Source organism: Rhagoletis zephyria, unplaced genomic scaffold (assembly GCF_001687245.7).
Source record: "Rhagoletis zephyria isolate East Lansing unplaced genomic scaffold, Rhagoletis_zephyria_1.1 Rzeph_scaffold_04654, whole genome shotgun sequence".
Classification (NCBI taxonomy): domain Eukaryota; kingdom Metazoa; phylum Arthropoda; class Insecta; order Diptera; family Tephritidae; genus Rhagoletis; species Rhagoletis zephyria.
In genome coordinates this window covers 22,437-43,223 of record NW_016161737.1, presented here as the reverse complement: position 1 = coordinate 43,223, position 20,787 = coordinate 22,437, and the positions used below count along the sequence as shown (strand labels likewise).

Genomic DNA, 20,787 nt, shown 5'->3' with positions numbered 1-20,787 from the left:
AATAGATAGTGAAAATCGCTGGCTCGAAATTCATTTTAGACCTATTGATTGTTTTTTGAGCTCTAGGCCGAGGGTAAATAAAACAATTGGATGTCTTATATTCCTTCTTGTTTATTACTGTCACTGTGTGTTTGTGACTGTGCAAATGATAAATTAGGCGTTTTGGTAAAGAATATTCTCGCAAGAATTTAACATATAATTACTTGCGAGATATTTACGGAAGATCCTTTAAACAAAAATTTTGTTCTAAAAAATTGTGTTTGAAGGACAGTTAAATTTTAAAACGTAGATCTAATCACGCCACAGCTACATACTTTTTTGGTTAGTCGCGCGTTGCCTCGTTGTCGCCAATACATCAGAGTACGTGTTAAAATAATTTGACATCTGTGGTCCGAAGCCCGTCGTTTCCAATTTGTTTTAAGCTTGAGGCGCAATAGAACGCACAACTATGATGAGTTAAGTTTTGTGACTTTGTTAGAATGCGGCTGGAAATTTTTAAAATAAAATGTTAAAGTGAAAAAATAAAGCTTTCACTAAATTTGATCGTGGCTTTATTGGTAAACGCTGTGAGGTGTGAGTTCCTATTGAGTCTCTTATCTAGTAGTACGCCTTGATATTTCTGGTATTTCCACTAAAGTCACACAGTGAGGAATGAAACTTAAGGAATTTTCTAGTTAATCAATGTATTTAAAAATTGGGACAAGTGTGGCTTTATTTATATATGTATGTATAATTAGATAGTCTTGTCCTTTCAATCAATTTCAGAACTTTATTTCGGCTAATTTTCGCCACTTGTGATTAGCTGCTGGCCCATAGTGCTGTGTTTGTTTGTACTAACTTAACACACAGTTTTAATTGTTTTACTAAATCTATTTAATAAATACTGAGCAATATTTACAATTTAAACAAATACTATACACAGTTCTTAATCGATCGCGATTCGTTAGGAAGCTAAATTATTTACTTATCAAATATAATCGATCATAGCCGTTATTATTTCAAAAGCATCACGTGCCGTTGGCTCTATAGATGCGCTGGGCAGCAAGTAACCGTGCACTCCATTGTCAGCCAGTTGAATAGTGAAGCTGAAGGGTATACCAACTTCATAGGCGGCAAAGGCATCGGAACAACCTGTTTTCAAAGTAGCGTAAAGTCAAGAGAATTGATGAAGTAATGCAAAAAACATTTCCTGTTGACATACATACATGCATACATGAATGCTGCATGCATATTAGGGTGGTCCAGAAAGTTTAAAATGACAAGCCCTCACCCCAAAGATTTTGCTATATGAAATAATAATACCCATATTTTTTGTTAAAAAAATATATTGAAAAATGCCTCAAACCCTATGAAATTTTCCATGTATGTATTTTATATGGGGAAAACGCTTTTTCGCTGGAGAATTCTTGAAAATTAATATTTTTGGATTGGACGCTTCTGCTTACGAGACTTTCAGTAACAAAACCCAGTTATTTGTTTAACTATTTTTTAGTATTAAATATTTTTATATGTAGGTCCCCTAAAAACCACAAAAAGTGCAAATGGGGGAACCGTAAAAAAACCCTTGTATATAAAAATGGTAAAATAAACAATTGGGTATTATTATTGAAAATCTCATGAAGAGACACAGAGTTTTCGATTACAAAATATTGTGAAATCTTTGCCATTTCTACGGAAAAATGTTTTTCATTATTTTATTTGTAGAACTTTGAGCGCTTTGAGACATTTTCTTTACCAAAAAAATACGGTTATTTTTTATTCCATTTAGATAAATCCTACGGGATGTGAGCTTAACCTTTAAAAAAAAATTTTTTGGGCCACCCTAATGCAAACACAGGTGTGCATAAAAAATGTATTATATGTATAGTTATTTACCAGAGCGATTTTCCACCAGATCACTAGTTGAGTCAATTTTATAGCGTGATTTGCTGCCTCGCTTACGCAAGCCATCCGTTCCCACCATTGCCACATCGAGAAAGTCATCAATGCGTTCGGCGTTGAACGAAGTGTTCGCTTTCAAGGGATATGAAATAATTTGCCCATATTGTTGCAATGAAATGTAGAGCTAAGCAAAGTAAAAAAATGATTTTAAGAATTTTCAATTCCTTTTTGCGATGTGACTTACTTTAATCTGCTTGCGATAATCAATGAGAAATTCGGATAGCGCCTTAGATTCGGGTTCCGAAAACGGCCCTGGTCCGGCATACAATTCATTACAGGGCGATTTCGAGCTACCCCGCTTGCCCCACTGGTAGTGCCAATTACGATCCAAATCCACGCCATAGCAAACGCGTGTTGCTATTTTCTTTTGCTGCAGCCATGTCATTGCTGAATCGATGATTCCATTGCGTCGAGAGATATGTCTTGAGCGCGTTTTTCGCCAGAAACGATCATACTTGTGACTATAAACGTAGCCGTCCGGATTGAGAATGGGCATAAAATACCAGGTAGTATTTTTTATGTATTCATTGTCTATGGTTGTCTCTGTGGGGTAAAGGAATGTGTGAAAAATAATTTTTCAAGGAATATTTGCACTGTACTTTGAATCCATTTTCCCTTGACCAAAAAAAGGAACTCATTCATCTGTGCCCAGACAAATTTTTGGGCTATAATTTTCTCCTTCTTGCAGACTCTGGAACTCAATTCCACAAAATTTAAGGCCGTTTTCTAATGTAACCTTTAATTGAAAGCTCCATATTATATTTAAGATTGCAGTAAAATGTATAGTTGTGCCTGAAGTAAAGCATTTCTATAATCGGGTTTTGACGTATGTATGTTTCTTGGCTGTAAACCAATCTAAAACCGACAATCAAATGCTTTAATTTAGACGCAACTATAAATTTGAATGCAACCGTTAAATAAAAAGTGAGCTTTGAAATTAAAGGTTACATGAGAAAATGGACCTTAGTGGATCGCTTTTTGTTGTAGCACTAAAGCCCGTTTTCCCAGTGCGAGTTCACTAGTTATTTGGCAGTTAACTTTCAACTTTAGTACTGAAAATCGAGAGTTATTTACAAAGTTAATTCTCCATTGTTAAAAAATTCGAAACCTGTATTACTCTTCCTAAAATCGCCTTGCTTGAACAACTTTCATCACAGAACCAATGGATCTACCCAGGCGAATCGAATTCGCCTTGGGATTTACGATGAACTGCGATGTGAAACCAGCAGAACGTACTGAGAAACTCTCTCAAGAGTCTCTCGATAATACTTATTGAAAACTTTTCGATTTAGCGCGAATTGCAAAGCTCCTTTCTAAGGCATAGAGTAGATTCTGCGGTGGTAAAGTAAATTGATTCAATGCTCACATGGAATTCGCTCACATGGAATTCGCGATAAGACCGATTATATTATCGAAAGGTGAGATTTCTGGAATTGAGCCTGCACTGTAAACATATCTTTGCAGCTGATTTTCCAGCGCAATACCTTTCACAGTTAAGAGTTAACTCGGCTGTTAATTGTAGATATTCAGTACAAAAATTTTAAGTTAAAATTACCCTAAATTGGTTCAGCTTGTCAAGAGAAAGAAATAATTCCCGCGGCTGTTATCTCCGCTCCATGTTGGCAGTCAGGGTCACATCGTTTTCACACAATTTTTGCATTTTCATTGGACCTTTTTTTACGTAGCGAGTCCTAAGCCCAGGGTACAATCCATTCATGGAAGGTTTTGAAGACGATGCACATTTAGAGAGAGACCCTGAGTTGACTTCAGTAAGCCCTTTAACATAGTAAATAGTTACTTAGTCTACGGTTGATGCCCGCTTACTCAGACTCATAAGCTCGGCGATTTATTGTAGTATGAGGACTGTGATGAACAGTCTCCATTTGCGTTAGTTGCGCTTTTCTACACACTATCCAGTAACACCTACTTGACATTTTAATAGCAGTCCAAAAGAGAGAAACGTCGAAATCACTTGTTGACAATGCCTCTTTGAATATATCGTCGCTACCAAGGTACATTGAACAGGTAGTATCAGTAGAGCAGCTGATTTGATTTATTTTCAAATTATTTGGTCTCGAAAATGTCAAATATTTTTAATCTTTTCTCACAAAAATTCTGAATTGTTAAAATCCATTTGCATGTGAAACCTTTTTCCATACAAAACAAGCGATTGAATAGCAGCTTTTGGAACGTTCGCCCAACTCAGCAGCACAACCGCTGACTACTGGCCCTTGTAAAGGATGGATCAATGCTTCGAGAAGCAAACAAATTTACTAGGAAAGAAAGTTGCATCAATTTTTATTTTTTCCAATTTCAATTTTTTATTTTTTATAATTTTTTGTATTTCACATGGCACGCTTTGATTTAGAAGAAAAAATTCAGAACAGTTTTTGACACTTTCGATACCAGAAGCAACAACAAAATACACGCAAATGTTGTTTTTGCTCTACTGATACTACCTGTTTAATGTGCCTTGGTCGCTACCATGTCAAACTATCGAATGTGCAAAAAAGGCTTTTCAGTTACGATACCTTGCACATGCGTTTAGAATGATACGCACGTTGGCAAATCGTCAAATTTCGAGTCGGGAAGCAGAGGGCGACCAAAAGTGGCCTCGCCGTCAACCCCAGTAAAAACAGAACTGGTCTCTTATTCACAAGACAATATAAAATCCCCGCCACTGTTCTTTCCTCGGTTGGAGGTCTGCACTTACAGCTGTCTGACAGGGTCAAGTACTTGGGCTTGATCCTAGACAGGAAGTTGACGTGGGGGCCAATCATCGAGGAAAGGGCAAGAAAGGCATCAGTGGCCTTGTATTGCAGCAGAAGAGGTATTGGTAAGTGATGGGGTAACTCCCCTAAAGTTTTCTATTGGCTCTACGAGACCTCAGTTAAACAAATTATGTTCTATGGCGCCCTAGTCTGGTGGAAGTCATTGGAAAAGTCTACACTAGTTAGGCAGCTGGAACGCGTACAACGGGCTGCATTAATTGGTATTAGGGGGGCACTGCGGACCGCCCCCACATTAGCATTGAACGTAATGTTAAACGTAGCGCCTGTCGACGTTGCAGGCAGAATTGTCGCCGCGCGAACGGCTATTAGACTCAGGGAAGCCGATTGGTTGACCAACTTAGAGACTGGACACTCTGAAGTTTTAGGGGGCTTCGATTTCATACCGAATCGTACGGATTACTGCACCACTGATATGGCTCCTAGGAGCTTCTTCTCTGTTCACTTTCCCTCAAGGGTTGAGTGGGCCGGGCGGGACTTCTGGAGGAGGGGTGCGGTGAACTTCTTTACGGATGGATCAAAACTTGACGGCAGGGTTGGTGGAGGGGTCTTCTGTCTTGAGCTCTCCATCAGCACCAAGTTCAGGCTCCCGGACTTCTGCAGTGTATTCCAGGCGGAAGTAGCTGCTATCAAGGAGGCGGTGGATTCACTGCTAAGGAACGTTATAACAGTCAGGGCAGTGAGCGTATATTCTGATAGCCAAGCGGCTATCAGGGCCTTGAGTTCGTTAGAGGTGCGCTCTAACTTGGTTAGGGAATGTTTGCTCTATCTTTCGGCCGCGTCGGAATACTTCTGCATTAGGCTTATTTGGGTTCCGGGTCACAGCGAAATTGGGGGGAACTGCGTGGCTGAAGAGCTGGTCAGGAAAGAAACCCGTGAAACGTTATCACCGGATAAAGAGAGGCTGGAGTTGCCATTGATCACTTGCGGTACACTCATGGATAGATGGGCCCCATGTCAGCTCAGCGAATGCTGGGCGAATACCACGACATGCGCGATCGCAAAGTCCTTTTGGCCGAAGGTGGACCGGGGGCGGTCGAGGGCACTTCTCACACTCCCAAAGCCACCGCTCTCACTTCTGGTGGTGGTCTTAATGGGTCATTGTCCTATCGGCATTCACGCAGTAAAGCTGAATATTCTACCGGACCCCTTATGTCGCAGTTGCCTGGACGAGGTAGAATCACCGCAACACTACCTTCTTTGGTGCCTAGCGTTTGCGAGACTAAGGTTGAAGTACTTTGAATCTCACTTTCTAAATAGCGCCGAAAAGCTCTGGGGCACTGAGATGAGCCGCATTAGTAAATACATAATCGGCTCGGAGCATTTTAGTGATAAGGTTTAGGGGGCCGTTCCAAATTGTGGTATCACAACGGATAATCTTATATTGCCCAAGTGAGCTCCGATTACACGGGGCTGCCACCTTACCTAACCTAACCTAGAAGCAGAGGATACTGGCTTTAACAAAGTGTCGAATGCTACACCTATTCCTAACGACAGCAACATTTTCTACAACAGTTGTTTTCGCTCTCCTGTAAAGTACCCATTTTCATCTTCGATAGTTTGACATTCTAGCGACGATATCTTGGGTTTTGCGTTTTCGTTTTTTCTTGCATGTTTTTCACACCGGGGCAAATGTTCTCTTACTTTTAGAAACTTGGTTACCGGCAAGTACCTTGGTAGTTTTTTTTTACCGGAGAATACGAATCATCCTTTAAGCAACGTGTAGACCGGAGGCGGTCCAGGGAGCTCTTGAGAATAAGCAAGTTATATCTCTCGTTATTGATGGGAGTTTAAGTGATCATTGCGTGATACTTAGGTAAGACTGCGGTAAGGTGGAATATCATCGATGACCCTTACAGAACCAGCTGCATGGTAAACGATGAGGATGAGATGGAATCGTCTCAAAACCTGCATCCTGCCTTTACGAGAAAAAGTTTAAAAATCAGGGGCCGCACTTCTTCCACAGTAGTAGCACAAATATTGAATTTTTCCTTTGCGTTTGTTAAACTTTTTCAACAGGGTGAGAGTTCGGAGAGCGAGATATTAGGAATAGCCAAACTCGTTTCAAAATGTGTACATCAAAACTTATACATGTCCATGAACCAAACAATTCTATAATCAAGCCGTTTATTTTAAAAGTGGCATAAGCCATTTCACGCCGTTTGACTCAGTGATCATTTACTGGTATCTGAACGCGTCTCTTATTCGTTCAACTTCATCCGCCAAAGATAAAAAGTTTTGTCATTAATATATGACGGTAGAGTGATTTGCAGATGCACTCAGTTCGAAGTAACTAAAAATTTAAGCACCAGAAGTATGCAATGACTTATGCCACTTTCAAAATAAACGGCTCAATTCGTACAAATTGCTTGTTTTTTTTCTACTTACTATTGCTTTTAATCAGCCGCAACAGTTCACTGATCATCCAGAGCGAAGTGGCCGGTCCAATCCATTCGAGGCCATGTGTACCCGACTCAATGAACACTGAATTCGCCTCCTTGGTCTGCTTTTTGCTATTCAACTTTTTCTGTGCCACTAGCGTTTGACTAGCAACACTGGCAGCATGATCTTTCGATTCAATCTTCACCACTACCAATGGCCGGCCTTCGTAGGAGCGTCCAATGTGTATTAATTCGATTAGTTGTGGGTGGCGCATGCGTAACATTTCCAAATGTGTTATAATATCATCATATTCATAGTATTTATGCCATGACATGGTGGTAAGTGCTTGCTGCTGATGCTTCTGCGGATATTTTTTATTCTTATGCATGACGGCATTAAAGTGGAACTGCTCTTGTGCCTGCTCGTAGGCAATTGCTTTGCCGACATCATAAATAAGCACCTCATGCGCAATCGATTCAAAGCTAAGACTGGCTTCGAAATCTAGCAATTGTTTTGGTGGCACCAGCACATCCGTTAGACCTCTGTTGGTACAATAAAGAGAATATTAACTAGTGATATAAAGTTTTAAAAATGCTTTTTTTTTGCGCTCACCTTAAACTGGGGCCCTTTAGCCATTGGCCCTTTATGCCATCTTCACTTTTCTTGTACTCCTCCAAGGCATGCACCTGTGTATCGTCTATTGGCTTTAGTCGCCAAATCTGATATCTATCGTATGTTACTTTACGTGGCACATCCGGATTGACCGTGGCTTGTGATATTGCATTCATAAGTGGATTTTGCGTGACTGTTGAAGCGGTGGCATTAATGATGTGATGTGCCAAAATGCCAATCCAATTTTGTGGATTTTTTAGTGGATCGACAATTGTCAAAATTGGTACTTGTGCGGCTGGTGTATGCACTGTGGTTGTAGTTGTGGTAGTCTTGCGTCGACGTCTCGGTTTCGAGTCAAACCAACCGAAGAACCATTCTGGCGATTGAAGGGAAAAGTAAAGTTGAATGAGCGGAGAAGAGAAAGCGTAACAATACTATAGGCTTAATGACAGCGTTTAAGATAATTACGTATATTACATATGCGCGTACATTCGTTCATTCTTCCATTGAATCAACAAAAAACTGTATAAGTTGTTACTCTTTTTTCTCATGCCTCACTTTTAATCTTTATTTTCCGTTAAATTATATTTTTGGGCAAATTGTGTCACCTGTTTATTGTTGCTAAAATTGTGTGTTGGTTTTGCAATTGAAAGTTTAATATTTTTTTTGCAATTTCAATGGGAATGAGTGGTTACTATGTGTAGTTAAATTGCTCCAAGAACTCCTCTATTAGTATTATAATTTTTATTATTATTATACAAAACTGTGTTACAAAAAACTTCTCCAACAGCTTATGTGCTGATTTTCACACAAAAAAGTACTTTTTTTAGAGGATGAACAAACAACAATTCATTTAGACCATATATATATATACATTAGGGTGCCCATCGACATTTTTTTTAATTTAAAGACCCTACCCCCTCATTTCCTTCCCTTTAATGAGAAATTGCAATTGCCTAGTTTTATAGATTTTTTAAAAATCATTTAGAGGTCGCGACGTGTCATTTTTGGTCAGAAAGTACGGTTTTGTAGATTTATCAGTTTTTGAATGACTCGTTTTTATTAAATTTTAAAGGTCGAACATGTTGTGAAAAGAGTATTTATAGGCTTTTAAAATGAAAATTTTTTCTTAACTTTTTAAGTTTTGATCATCACTTATTTCTAAAATTACAAAATACATTTGTAGTACTATCTAAAATTAAATCTATTTTATATTTTTTTATATCAATTTTGAATAAATATTGATGAATTCCTTATAGGCGGCATACACGGTGCGTCTGACTCGCGAGTCAATTGTGTACGTGTAGACTCGCCTTCGACTAAACACAGTTGAATCATTCAGAGTCATGCTGGGAGTCATGTTGGTGTAACTAACACATAATTATTTTCACAAACACATCCAAACCTACTCACGGGTCAGACGCACGGTCTATTAGGATTATTTCAAGTATTTGGCGTGAGCGTCAAGCACTTACATCTTTAAGGAGAGGATAAATTGCCATTATATAATATTTAGTCTCTTAATCCCTTTTTTAAATTGAAGTAAAATAATAGCACAGGTATAAAGTGTTATTTCAGCTAAGAGTATTAGCCACCTCTAACTTAAAGCAATCTGTCAAAACCCATGGGTAGTTCAGGTTAAATAAATCAGCTCTAAGCGATTACCGCCAGAATTTTAAAGAAATGGTTTGGAAATTTTGTACGCGGTCATAATTTGAATTAACCGACCGGCTTAAAATTATGATTAGTTTGCGAACAGTGCAAATTGTACGAACTCCAATTTTCTTAATGTATCCCAATTAAGTGAATATATATTAAATAGAGTCACTTTGGCCAAATGCTCGTGAACAAAAACAAAAAACAAAAAAACAATGACTATTAGCAAAAGGTTCACAGAATTAAAAAAAGGCGGAAGTTCACGCAAATTCCTCATTACTTAGCTCCTAAGTGAACAAGTTTTTTGAACTGGATAAAGGAAGTTATCAAAAGACAAAAAAAAAAAAAAGTAGGAAAACGAACAAACAAGCCACTTTCCACTTCAGCTGAGTGATTCATAAACTTGGTCAGTGGCGTGCACATTTAAAGTAAGAGTGTGATAATTTCTCACAATCAAATTGTCATAAAGCCAACCGCACAAGCGGACACCCATAGCTGCAGCAACAATTATGCATCATGAGCGCTTAATTTGTTTAACACTCAAGCACGCACACATATACACAAACTCTTACACGAATACACAACTTTGCATTTAATACTTTTACTTACTATCATTTGCACTAGCATCCTCCGGCATGCTATCGGTTGTCGTTGTCTGGCTTCCAAAACCGAACCACGATTCAAGCCAGCTTGGCGGCTCTGTAGGTGATGGTGACGGCGGCAAAGGTGTAGTGCTACCAATATTCTTCGTTCGCCTATTAAAACCAAACCACGAACTTAACCAACTAGCTAAGGAATTTGATTGTTCCTCCTCTTCCTCTTCAATACTCTCAATCGGCTGTATGCCATTGTGATAAGTGGTGTAGGTGGGATATGAATATTGTTCCTCATCAGATTCTTTACTGACAAAATTATCTGCCATACCATTCATTAGCACTTGCACAGGATAGAAGATCATACGAAAAAATCCACCAATACCGCCAACCCCTCCACCGTCTTCGTAGTCATAGTCTTCATAAGATGCTGAGCTATCGCTGGAAGTTGGACGTCTGCGTATGCGTTTTTTGCTTGCTGCCTTGGTGTAGATGCTTGGTTTTTTCGTAGTCGTAGTCGTGGTGGTGGTGGTGGTAGTTGGTGGACTAGTAAGGCTGTTTTCCTCCGACTCGATTGCACCAAAGTCGGCACCCGGCTCAGCTGAACTGCCATCATTTATTATTATGGAGTTGGCTGGATGATTAGTTAATTCAGATGTTTCTGACGTTTCATCAGTATAATCTTCTGCTTCTTCGAAGCTCTCAGGATCTTTCGATTCCTTGTGATTTTTATGCCGCTTGCGTTTTTTCGTTTTCGTGCTGCTAGTAGGCTCGAACTCATAGTAAGACCAATCCTCGTCTTCGTAGGAGCCAGCATTGTCGTCGTCCTCTTCATCATCTTCGCCATCGTTGCGGTCTGCAGATTCCTCATCATCGTCGTCTTCGTCTTCATCGTCACCAAAGTCGAAGAGATCGAACTCACCCCTTTTTTCAACTTTTTCCTTCCTACGCCTTCTCTTGCTTTTAGTTTTTCTTTTCTGCGCATTATTGCGGGAAGTGCTGAGCGCTATTGACGGTAACTGCGTTGTCGCATCGTAGTTCACGGTGTGATTTGTCCAAGCTGGCTTTATGGCTGTATCATTTCTGCTGTTTGTTGCATTATATCCTCTTTTGTGCTGCTTCAGCACATCCCAGTTGGTGCGATTGAATGCACTATTGGTTAAGGGATTCATTTCGGTGTAATTCCCAAGCTTCGATTGACGTTTTCTCACTCTGGCCCGTTTTGCAGTTCTTGTTCTCGCTGTGACTATTTTTGCTGCCATGCTTTTGTCTTTCACCTTTTCCACTTCATGAATCGAGTGCAAAGCCGCCGGATCCTTAAGATACTTATCGATTATTGTCACATTCTGCGCGTGATCCGTGTAAGCGCGTATGTTAGTCACAGAGCGCTTACGCACCTGATGCTCCTCAGACTGGTCGCTTTTCGCTGACAAACTCGTCAGTATAGCTTCCGTGGATTCAATTGGACTCTTGCTGAAAACTGTTTGCGTGTAATTTGGCTTCTCCAGTTGGGTGGCGACTTGTAGCTTCTCGGTGCTTGTTTGCGGCTTTGGCGTTGATACACGCACACCTTTGATTATTTGCGGCAGCTCATTACGTGTGACAGTTGGCTTTCTTCCGGGTCTATTTGGCTTCTTCTTGTTCTTTCGCTTGACTTTGGGTTTATGCTTGCGCGTCGGCAATTGGACCTGATCGCTGATTGTCAATTCGGTTTGTACTGTAACAGGTGGCGGTTTATTAAGATGACCGGGTAACTTAGCGATCGGCAACTTGAATGTCGACGGCTTTTGTAGACGTATTATTTGAGGAGGCGTTGTGGTATGCGCTATCGTGACTGTGCTATTACGCTTAGGCAAATGTTTTACTGGTACAGACTGACAGCTCTGTTCGTAGTACTTGCGTTGCAAATATAAGTCACGCTCGTATTGCTCCTTCGAGACATAAAGCGAAATAGTGCTGTTAGCAGAAGTAGGCTTACTAATGTTATGCGGCACGCGTCCCACTTCAGTAATCGCATAGATAATGCCAGTGACTGGGTTGGAAAAATATATGGGAAACTGCGTGTCGGTATGGTTTTTGTAGAAACCGCCAAAACTTTGATTAGCCTGAGTTGGCCGCTTTGGTGACTCAGCCGAAGTGGCAATTTCGATAACGCTACTTAGCGTTTGCTTATTAGGACGTTGCGGTCTTGATGGCTTGGAGTTAGGCGGCCTTGTTTGTGGCTGCAAGTTACTAAACTTTAGCACTCCTGGCAGGTCTGCAGCGTTTACTTCGCCCGCAGCTCCATCACCATCCGCATCCTCATTTTGCTCGCTACTGAACAAATGAAAACTCAAACTCGAGCCTACAGCATTTCCCTTCAGCGCATGCGCTGCCGCAGCCACACTGGGCGATTCATAGCGATGTTGCTGTGGTCGACCGATGCGCTGCACATGTCCTGGCCATGACGTCACCTGCTTCGTTGCCGTTTGTGACTGCTCTTTGTCGTAGTTGTATTTTGGCACAAACTTCTCGGCTACATCTCGAAACGGCGGTTTTGCGTTCCACGCGCGCCGGTGCTCGTTGGCTAGCAAATCGCGCGTCCACGTACGTTGCGTTTCGCGTAAGAAATTATCGAATTCCTCGGCGCTGGGATGATAACCAAAATCGTAAGCGTGCAAGCCGGATATGCTGGCCAGCAGTAATTTGAGCATGAGTAACTTTGTGACCACGAAAAAGCATAACATTTTTTTACTGTTTTAATTAAAACGTTTTTAGTTAAAGGCTTAAATATTTCGATTTCTTAAATTTGAACTACTTTCACTTTCGTTCTGCTCACAGCAAGGATAATCATTCCTCCTACATGCACCCAATCATTTTATGCGAACATTTTCTTCACCAGCATTTTAAAAATATATTCACTTGGTCACTTTTTATTAGTTTTTTATTCAATGTAAGCATTTTCCAGAGCACCACCTTTCGCTTCACCGTTTCACATGCGAATAACGCAAACACGCAGAGGCGAAGTGAAATTCAGCTATCACAGCAGCAGTCCGCAGCAGTTGTTGCCACAAGTCACACTCGTCGCCTCCTCTCACACAGTAGCACATACGTATATACTTGCAAACATAAAAAAACACACGTCTTTGCGCATAAGTTGTTAACTAAGTATTTAACCGGGTGAACTGCAGAGGGTTCATTCGCCAACACACGCCAAATATGTATGTATGTATGTAGTATGCCCCAAGTGCTTGGCTTAGAAGTCTAATGGCAGTCGGTTGATGGCACACGCCAATTTGAATTTTAACGTCTCACTGATTATGCGACTCGAAACCCGCAAACAGCAAATACACGCTGTCACAATCTTCGCCGATATGAATCGAACCATTACAAATTGTTGGATCTAATCACAGTGCTGTGCTGGCGTAGTGGTTAGGCTCCGTCGTTTTCGAAGTTCTATTTTGTTGCTGTGACCTGGCAACTAGAAAGTGATCTTATACCCAATGTGGATACATATTTATCTGTTAGCTCAATTAATTCGTTGCATTAAATAATTTTTATGGACCCCAATATCATAAACTTTATCAGCTGGATCCCGTTGAATATTTTTGTTTAGAAAATAACTCAGTCAGGCGTTAAAAATAGGACCTGTTATGCAAATCCTTTGAAAGAAAAACTAATCTGTCTTAGATGTAAGTATTCTCTTTTTCATTGGCTTACAAAAGAGTAAACAGTTAGATACGTGAGGAGGTATGCTACATATTTTGCGGAGTGGGGGGCACACATAGCACAAGTCTTCCACTTCCCTGAAAGGTTAAAAGAGCTTTTGAAAGCAGCGACTGTATGTACAAACTCACTGGCCACATTGAGCCTAAACCCTTCCGTAGTCGCCTCTATACGCTCTCACATTCAAGGAAGCTGTAATAGTGTCCCTTTAGTTGAGTCGAAAAAGCGACAAAGATCATCTCAGCAGCAGTGAGATTATGAAAATCCCTACGCTAAATTTCCATCGCCAAAACTCTCTAAATGAAGATGAGTGCGGCCTAAAAGTACGCAACATGGAAAAGTAACATATGCAGTGTGTAATCAACCAAAGCTGACAGCAGAGAACGTTTATAAATGAGAAGGGGCAATTCCAGTGTGAGATTTGGGGCGGCAAAAATTTAGAGTTGTGCGAGTCACAGCGAGCCAGAATGCTCGTTGCCACCACACCGAAGATTTTCAATTCTACCACTCGTGAGACTGAATTTACCATAGTTTAAAGCAAAATGAAAATAAGAACGAACACGAAACGAGAAACAGAAATCCAATAAGCACTAGACAGAGGTGATGCTTGCGGAGGCAGGCGCGTGCTTGTGTCGGATGAAAACAAAAACAAACCAACAACCACAAACAAAGAATACAAATTAAAAAAAATGTATATATATATTTTTCATTCCAAATTACCTAGCATATACCATTCTCCGAGAATTCCTATCCAAACCTAAACCTGAAGTCCAAACCGATTCGCATTCGATACGCACCGAGGGACGGCTTGGCTGTTGGAGTTCATAACGCTTAGTCGTGTACAGAGTGCTTTGGCTATCAGGCGACCTTCGGAGCTACTCAGCCTTACAGCGGATCTTTGCTCTCGGGTGTAAGCTCAATGCCCGCGGAACAGATGATGGCGGGCCGCTTGTGACGATAATAGCATCCAACACGAGCTAGGGCCAGAGTATGCACCCCGGGCATACCGTCGAAGTTAGTGGAAATCTTAATTATGTGGTAAGACTTTAACTCACACACAATTGGAGTGGTCAATAGGGAACAAACGGAGGCGCGATAACACAATAGTGGTATTCACCAAAGTGAGCAAGTGGCCTGGCAGTCTGGCAAAAGGGCAGATCAGCTCAAGCAACGATTGTTGTCCACAATATGAAATAAATATATTTAAACACAACTTGCTGTTCAGAAACCTACCACCTGGTTGCCTATAGAATGCGTGGTATCATTTTAAGGAGTTTGTTTTATTTGATAGATCACGTCAGCATTGTAGGACTTTCGGCTTAACTCTGAGCTATTTCATCCGAAAAATTTCGCACTTTTTATGTATTTCTTTTAAACGCCAATTAATTTGCCTCGGGGTATATATGTACCTGTATTATGGAGTACATCTAAAGACGGAAAATTGTAAACACATTGGGTATACTTAGAAAGTTGCGATCCACTTACAAAGTCATAGCTTTTCACTTTTTTTAGCGTTCGTTCGGGTCTTAGCTACATAAATTTGGAAAAAACACAAGTTGGTTTCAATTTAAATAACATACACTTACCAGTTTTTTATTCACTTAAATAAGATAGGCTGTAGAATATTTATAGACTGGCAATACTTAAATATTTTGCGGTTTTGTGGTTTTCTCAAAAAGCCTATGATTTTATACGCCACTTCACATTTACTTTTGCCTAAGCACAAGTCTGCAATTTCTTTCGGTTAAATTATTAGATTCACAATTTGTAGTTGTAATCATAAAAATATAGTCTTCTCGTAAATCGTTTTCTTCGAGAGCGTAACCGTTGAAACACAATACCGGCGAACGGCAAATTTTCGCGCAGTAGAGCGACGACGGCAGTAACTTTCGCCCAAAAATTTCGCTCAGTAAAACACAACTACGGCGACAACGAATTCGCCTATGACAAGGTCCAATTAAAATTTTTACAAACAACAAGATTATTAATTTTTAACAAAAACTAATATAGGGTTTTTCAATTTGGATTCAAAAACCTCAGAATATTTAACATAAGGCCACAATGGATCGCATTTTGCCGCTGCCGCCAGCAACGACAATAGAAATTAGTCTATCGTCGCGAACGTCGTCGCTTGTTTTGGTTGTGCGCGTTCTCATATACGACAGCGAAAATTCGCAGCGAAAAATTCGTCGTTCGCTGGCATTTTGTTTCAGCGGTTTCGCGCGCGCAAGTTTAACATTTCGAGCTAACGCCACGTGGAAGTTTGTTTGTTGTGGTAGCATACGATTTTGCTAGTGTTTGTAGTTTACTTGAGGCTCCTAGACGAAACTAGAATCTATTGCAAATGTGGTGTACTTTACCTGTTACAAAATCATGCATATGAGGCTAGTAGTTAGCTTTTAAATTACATATCTAGTCCCTGGTAAATGAGTGAAAAGTCTCTTTTACTTACATACCTATTTAAATAAGAAAATATAAAGTGAATGCACGGTTATAACAGAATAAGCGACACTACGGCCTAAAAGGTCCTTGGTATCTCTAAAGATTGTACCTAACCCAGCATGCCCAAGACACCCTCGGCTTCCCTAACCAATCCTAAAATGGAATTGGTGTTCGAGTTCCTTATTTCTAAGGGTTTGACCATTAGAGCTGTGAAATAACTTAATCTTTGTCTAGCCAAGGCTGGAGAGTCACAAAGAATGTGTTCGAAAGTTTCATTTACAGCCCCCACTCCTTCCCCGTACTTACTGCATTTAGCGTGTACCACAGATTGATTCCGGTCGTAAGTAGCCAGTTAAGAATCCTTCTCGCGTCAACTCGTCAGCAACCTCATTGCCCTAAATCCTGTTGCTGTATTTTTCTCTGCCAGAAATGGAAGCCTGTTAAAGCAGGATTTCATTATAAAGTTTGAGAGAGCCAGGAGGGTGTTTGTTTACTTGAAAAGATAACTAGAACTACGCCTTTCAATCCCTTTTCAAGGTTTAATTTGGCGCAGGTTAGAGTTGCGAAAATTTAAGCCTAGAATACTTTAGGTTATTTTTCCATGGGAATTCACAGTTTGGTGCCGGGCCCTAAGCAGCTGCTCTTTCAACCATCCTAAAACCGTCCATATACCAATATGCCTATCTGGAATCGAAAAGAGGGACTCTGTGTGCCCAGTCTTCGTGATCAGCGATTTTCACTTGGAACTTTCTAACGGAGCAGATACCTTTGGTTATGAAGTCAGAAACTCCGAAAATTTACAACCCTACTATCTTCCGTATAATGCCGGCTTGAAGCTTCTTATTGTTTATTGAATAAAAGTATGGAGAGGAGTCCATCCTTGAAGCGTCTCTATATAGCCGCAGTTGAGCAGGCTCTTATCGATTCAGTGGCGGTGAGAAATAGCATTCTTTGAAAGTGTCAATTGTCCTTATTTCCGTTGATCTTGTTACCTATCTCCCTAGACATAAATGAGCAGTGGGATTCCATCTCCCAATCACTCCGTACTGGTGCGGAAAGGATTGTTAATTACAACAATCACGCAGAAACAACAGGTATGATGAAGAGTGCCACGCAGCTGCTGCAGAGATATATGTACACAGCTAACCAACCACCACGCAGCCAATATTTAGCGACGGCTGCAGCAATTGACCGATACCGGAAGAAGAGGTGGGCAGAAAGGCGAGAATGCTAAGAGCTTAAAGTGTTGGCATGCAGGAATGTGAATCGAAAATTGTACATAAGGTAAACATTTAACGGTTCTAAGACCGGGGCTTGTTCCTGCAAAGAGAAAAATGGAAACGCTAACAGCCGCCCAGAGTACACCTGCGATTTGCAGGGAACACTTCCAAAACGTTTTGAATGGTGACACAGCCAGTGTTTTGGGACGAAGACGAAGTGAGAAAACAAATATGAAATGCTTTTATTTATAGATGGAATCGTAGATTTTATATTACATACATCCATAGTTACAATTTTGCATTTCCTTTCTGCTGAACTTTTGTAATTTCTTTTCTTTACTATAGCTTTCACTTTTAACGACATACAAATATACTTACATATAATTTATATGTAAGCCGATAGTTGACAGATGAGATAAGAAAGATCTTCATATACAAATTATGTTTGTATGTACATGCATGTAAGTACGTTTGTACATATTCAAAATCCTACATACCTTCACATAAGTATTTAAAACAAATTCACTTTCGGGTACAGTCATCATTTTATTTGGGAGCACAAACAATTAATTCGTTATGGCCTACTGATTTCTCGGTAGAAACTTTAAAGAAATTTTACTATTTTCTTTTTAATTATTGAGTTGATGGCTTTATTTAATTTTAAACTGTCGTTTTCTTCGAAACAACTTTTGGGTAAAGCTTTCAACATATGAGTATAGAAATCAATACCCTGTAGGGAAACCCCGAACTGGTGAACCAAATTTATAGTTCCGTACTAGATCTTTAGTACCAAAGACGAAACAGTCCGATCTTCCCTAGTTCAAAAGCAGCGAAATGTGGTACCTTAAAAAAAAAAACAATTTTATTTTATTTTTTAAAACTACATATCGCTAGAAAAGAGTGAAAAATTGCTCCTCAGTCCAATTTTTCTAAATTTTTTTATATATTTTAATGCGGGAAGCACACACAATTTTCAAAAGATGGAATTACCTATTTTATTTCTAACCGCTTCTGTTCAGTGATATGCAAATTTGCTAAGTCCAAAATGGTCGCAGAAAATGTGGTAAGTTCCAAAGAATAAAAAAAACTTTCATTAGGAATCTATATCTAAAATGACGAATTTATAACTGGTTCGGAACTATAGAAAAATGGATGTAGACCGAACTAGTTTGGAACTAGTTTGAAACTATCCAAAAATGGATGCAGCTTAGGTTTGTTTACTTTAAATAGATTTGTGCTTAGCGGGTTTTTCGTTCAAATACGCTTTCAGTATGCACTTCGCAGATACTTTTTCATAGTTTGCTAATATAAAACAAAATTTGTGTTGGCATTTTAAGATGTTGTCACCTTCAGGAATCTAACCAATAGCAGGAAGCACCTCTGTAAACTCACCTACAGGCAAAAGTAGGTAAACATATTTTAAAATGCTAAATTTTAATTATATTCATTCAATCAAATTTGATTTCAGATTAAAAACACATTTCCTTGCAAAAAACTGTGTTTACTGTGTTTAAAACGCTACTTAAAGTTGGCTGGATTACATTCCTGATTAACTCAATGTCCGGTTACTCAATGTCTGGTTATCAATACCGCCCAGTTAAACATGATTATCGAAGATTGCGACATCAGGCATATAACATGTGATCGATAAAGCAGTGGTTATATTTAACCGGAGCTTCTACTTAGCGAGCGTTGCCTATAAGCGGGATAAGTGTCAGCTCATGTTTACCGGCGATTTCAGCTGAGCTGGAAAGCTGCATACTGAAGAGACCGTTAGTAGGGGTACTCCTTAAAGTGGAGTAATCTCGGCAATTATATGGCTTACCACCATCAACTCACTACTACTCAAGCTCAGCCAGGAGGAAGCTATGGTAATGGCCTACCCTAATGGTTTAGTAATTTTTGTAACCAAATTCTTTCCATCTGTGGATGGAGAGGAAGGCTAGTTCGATCTGCTGAGCAGTGAGAGAGAATGCAGAAAAAATCAAAACTAACGCTTACAGCAGTAAAACGCCAAGCTTTAAATTACCAAAGTTGAAGGACTAAAGTCTACGATTATCTAAAGAAGACGAGTATGTGGGAGTCAAAATTTACTGTCGCACGGTGATATAGCAGAAAGAGTAAAGAAAGTAAGCATAGCGTTTTACTCCTGTAGGCGGCTTTTCTGGAATACATGGGGTCTTAACCCCTAAAGTTGGACGATGATTGTATACAGCGGTTACGGTTTCCTAACCAACATATTTCCTATAGACCTTAACGTAATACACACCGCATCAGTGTCTGCTGTACGACTCAGAGGGCCTTTTCTTTGCTCGAAAAAATTTTACCTTTTTTATATGGCAACATTATCAGGGTGCAACATTTTAAAGAAAGAGCACGCAATATGCATGTGGAAACGCTGAGAAAAGAACACAAAAACTTTACAGCCCTGGCGCAGGGCAGAATAAATGCAACATAATTTCGAGAAAAGAAAATGCTATAAGTATAAGGAAAGAAAGAACGATCGGACATAGTAGGATAATTTCTCAATTTCCACCCAAGATTATACTGGCTATACATACGGCATGAAATAAATTTCCACAGGCCTTTCGGTGTCATTCTCCGGTCGATAGCAAGCTGGGACGGTGAACTTGATACATCCGCTTGGATACAGCATCGGTGCACCGACGGCTCCAAAATGGAACGCTAAGTTCGAGCAGGCAGTTTTTCTGAATCCCAGGGATTAAGAAAATTAATTCATCTGTGCGACCATGTAAGCACTTTCCAGGCAGAAGTATTAGATTTAGTAGATTTAGTTTGAGTCCCTGCTCATCGCAACACTCCCGGAAATGAAGCTGCAAATGTGTTAGCCCTAGAGAGTTCTACATTGATCTTCTTGAAAAATCTTTCCATACAATCTTCAGAAATCGAATTAAAAGTGGGGCATAGCGGCAAACCAATAAGGCAGGGAACAGCTTTGCACATGTTCAGCTTTAATGAAGGAATGATCTGAAAAAATAGTACAGGACATATTCATGAATATTCCTATTTTCATATTTCTATTTCAGGGTCAAGTGGGCAAATTTTAACAATGCCAGATTAAAACCTATTCAAGTGTGTAAAGAATAGCAAATAGAAAATATTATATAACAAATATTTTCAAATTGTATCAATGCATGTTTGTACAAACTTGAATGCAGTAAGCATGTACGCACATAGTTTTTCTATTGTTGCAAAAATAATAATAACCATTAAACAGTTTGTGTACAGATGTATAACTACATATTTATGTAGATACATATGTACATATGTATGGACTACTACTTACCCACAAGTATGGATGAGTACCGGTAAGTTGAATTGATTAATAAACTGTTGTTAAAGTAAATATTTGCACAATGCATTGTCGGACATAAATAATCCCAATAGAATGCCCAATAGGAAATTTTCCGGCTGGAATAAATATTG

At 39.7% G+C, this 20,787-nt stretch overlaps 1 protein-coding gene across 1 annotated transcript; it reads right to left on the bottom strand.

Annotated features, from left to right (window-relative positions):
* Positions 1 to 967: 967 nt before the first annotated feature.
* On the bottom strand, positions 968 to 12,714 carry LOC108371023 (uncharacterized). Its single transcript, XM_017626506.1, has 7 exons — positions 11,448 to 12,714; positions 10,002 to 11,399; positions 7,725 to 8,100; positions 7,119 to 7,654; positions 2,126 to 2,484; positions 1,876 to 2,065; positions 968 to 1,131 (listed from the first exon to the last, which is right to left on the bottom strand). The coding sequence occupies exons 1-7, from the start codon at positions 12,697 to 12,699 to the stop codon at positions 968 to 970; spliced, it is 4,275 nt and encodes a 1,424-aa protein (XP_017481995.1). The 5' UTR covers positions 12,700 to 12,714.
* Positions 12,715 to 20,787: the final 8,073 nt, after the last annotated feature.

Excerpts from the sequence above, each read along its gene's own strand:
- LOC108371023 (XM_017626506.1), bottom strand. The coding sequence starts at position 12,699 with ATGTTATGCTTTTTCGTGGTCACAAAGTTACTCATGCTCAAATTACTG. Across the intron at positions 11,400-11,447 it reads TTACACGCAAACAGTTTTCA|CGAAAAGCGACCAGTCTGAG; the intron begins GCAAGAGTCCAA and ends CGAGTTTGTCAG. Across the intron at positions 7,655-7,724 it reads CTAAAGGGCCCCAGTTTAAG|AGGTCTAACGGATGTGCTGG; the intron begins GTGAGCGCAAAA and ends TTGTACCAACAG.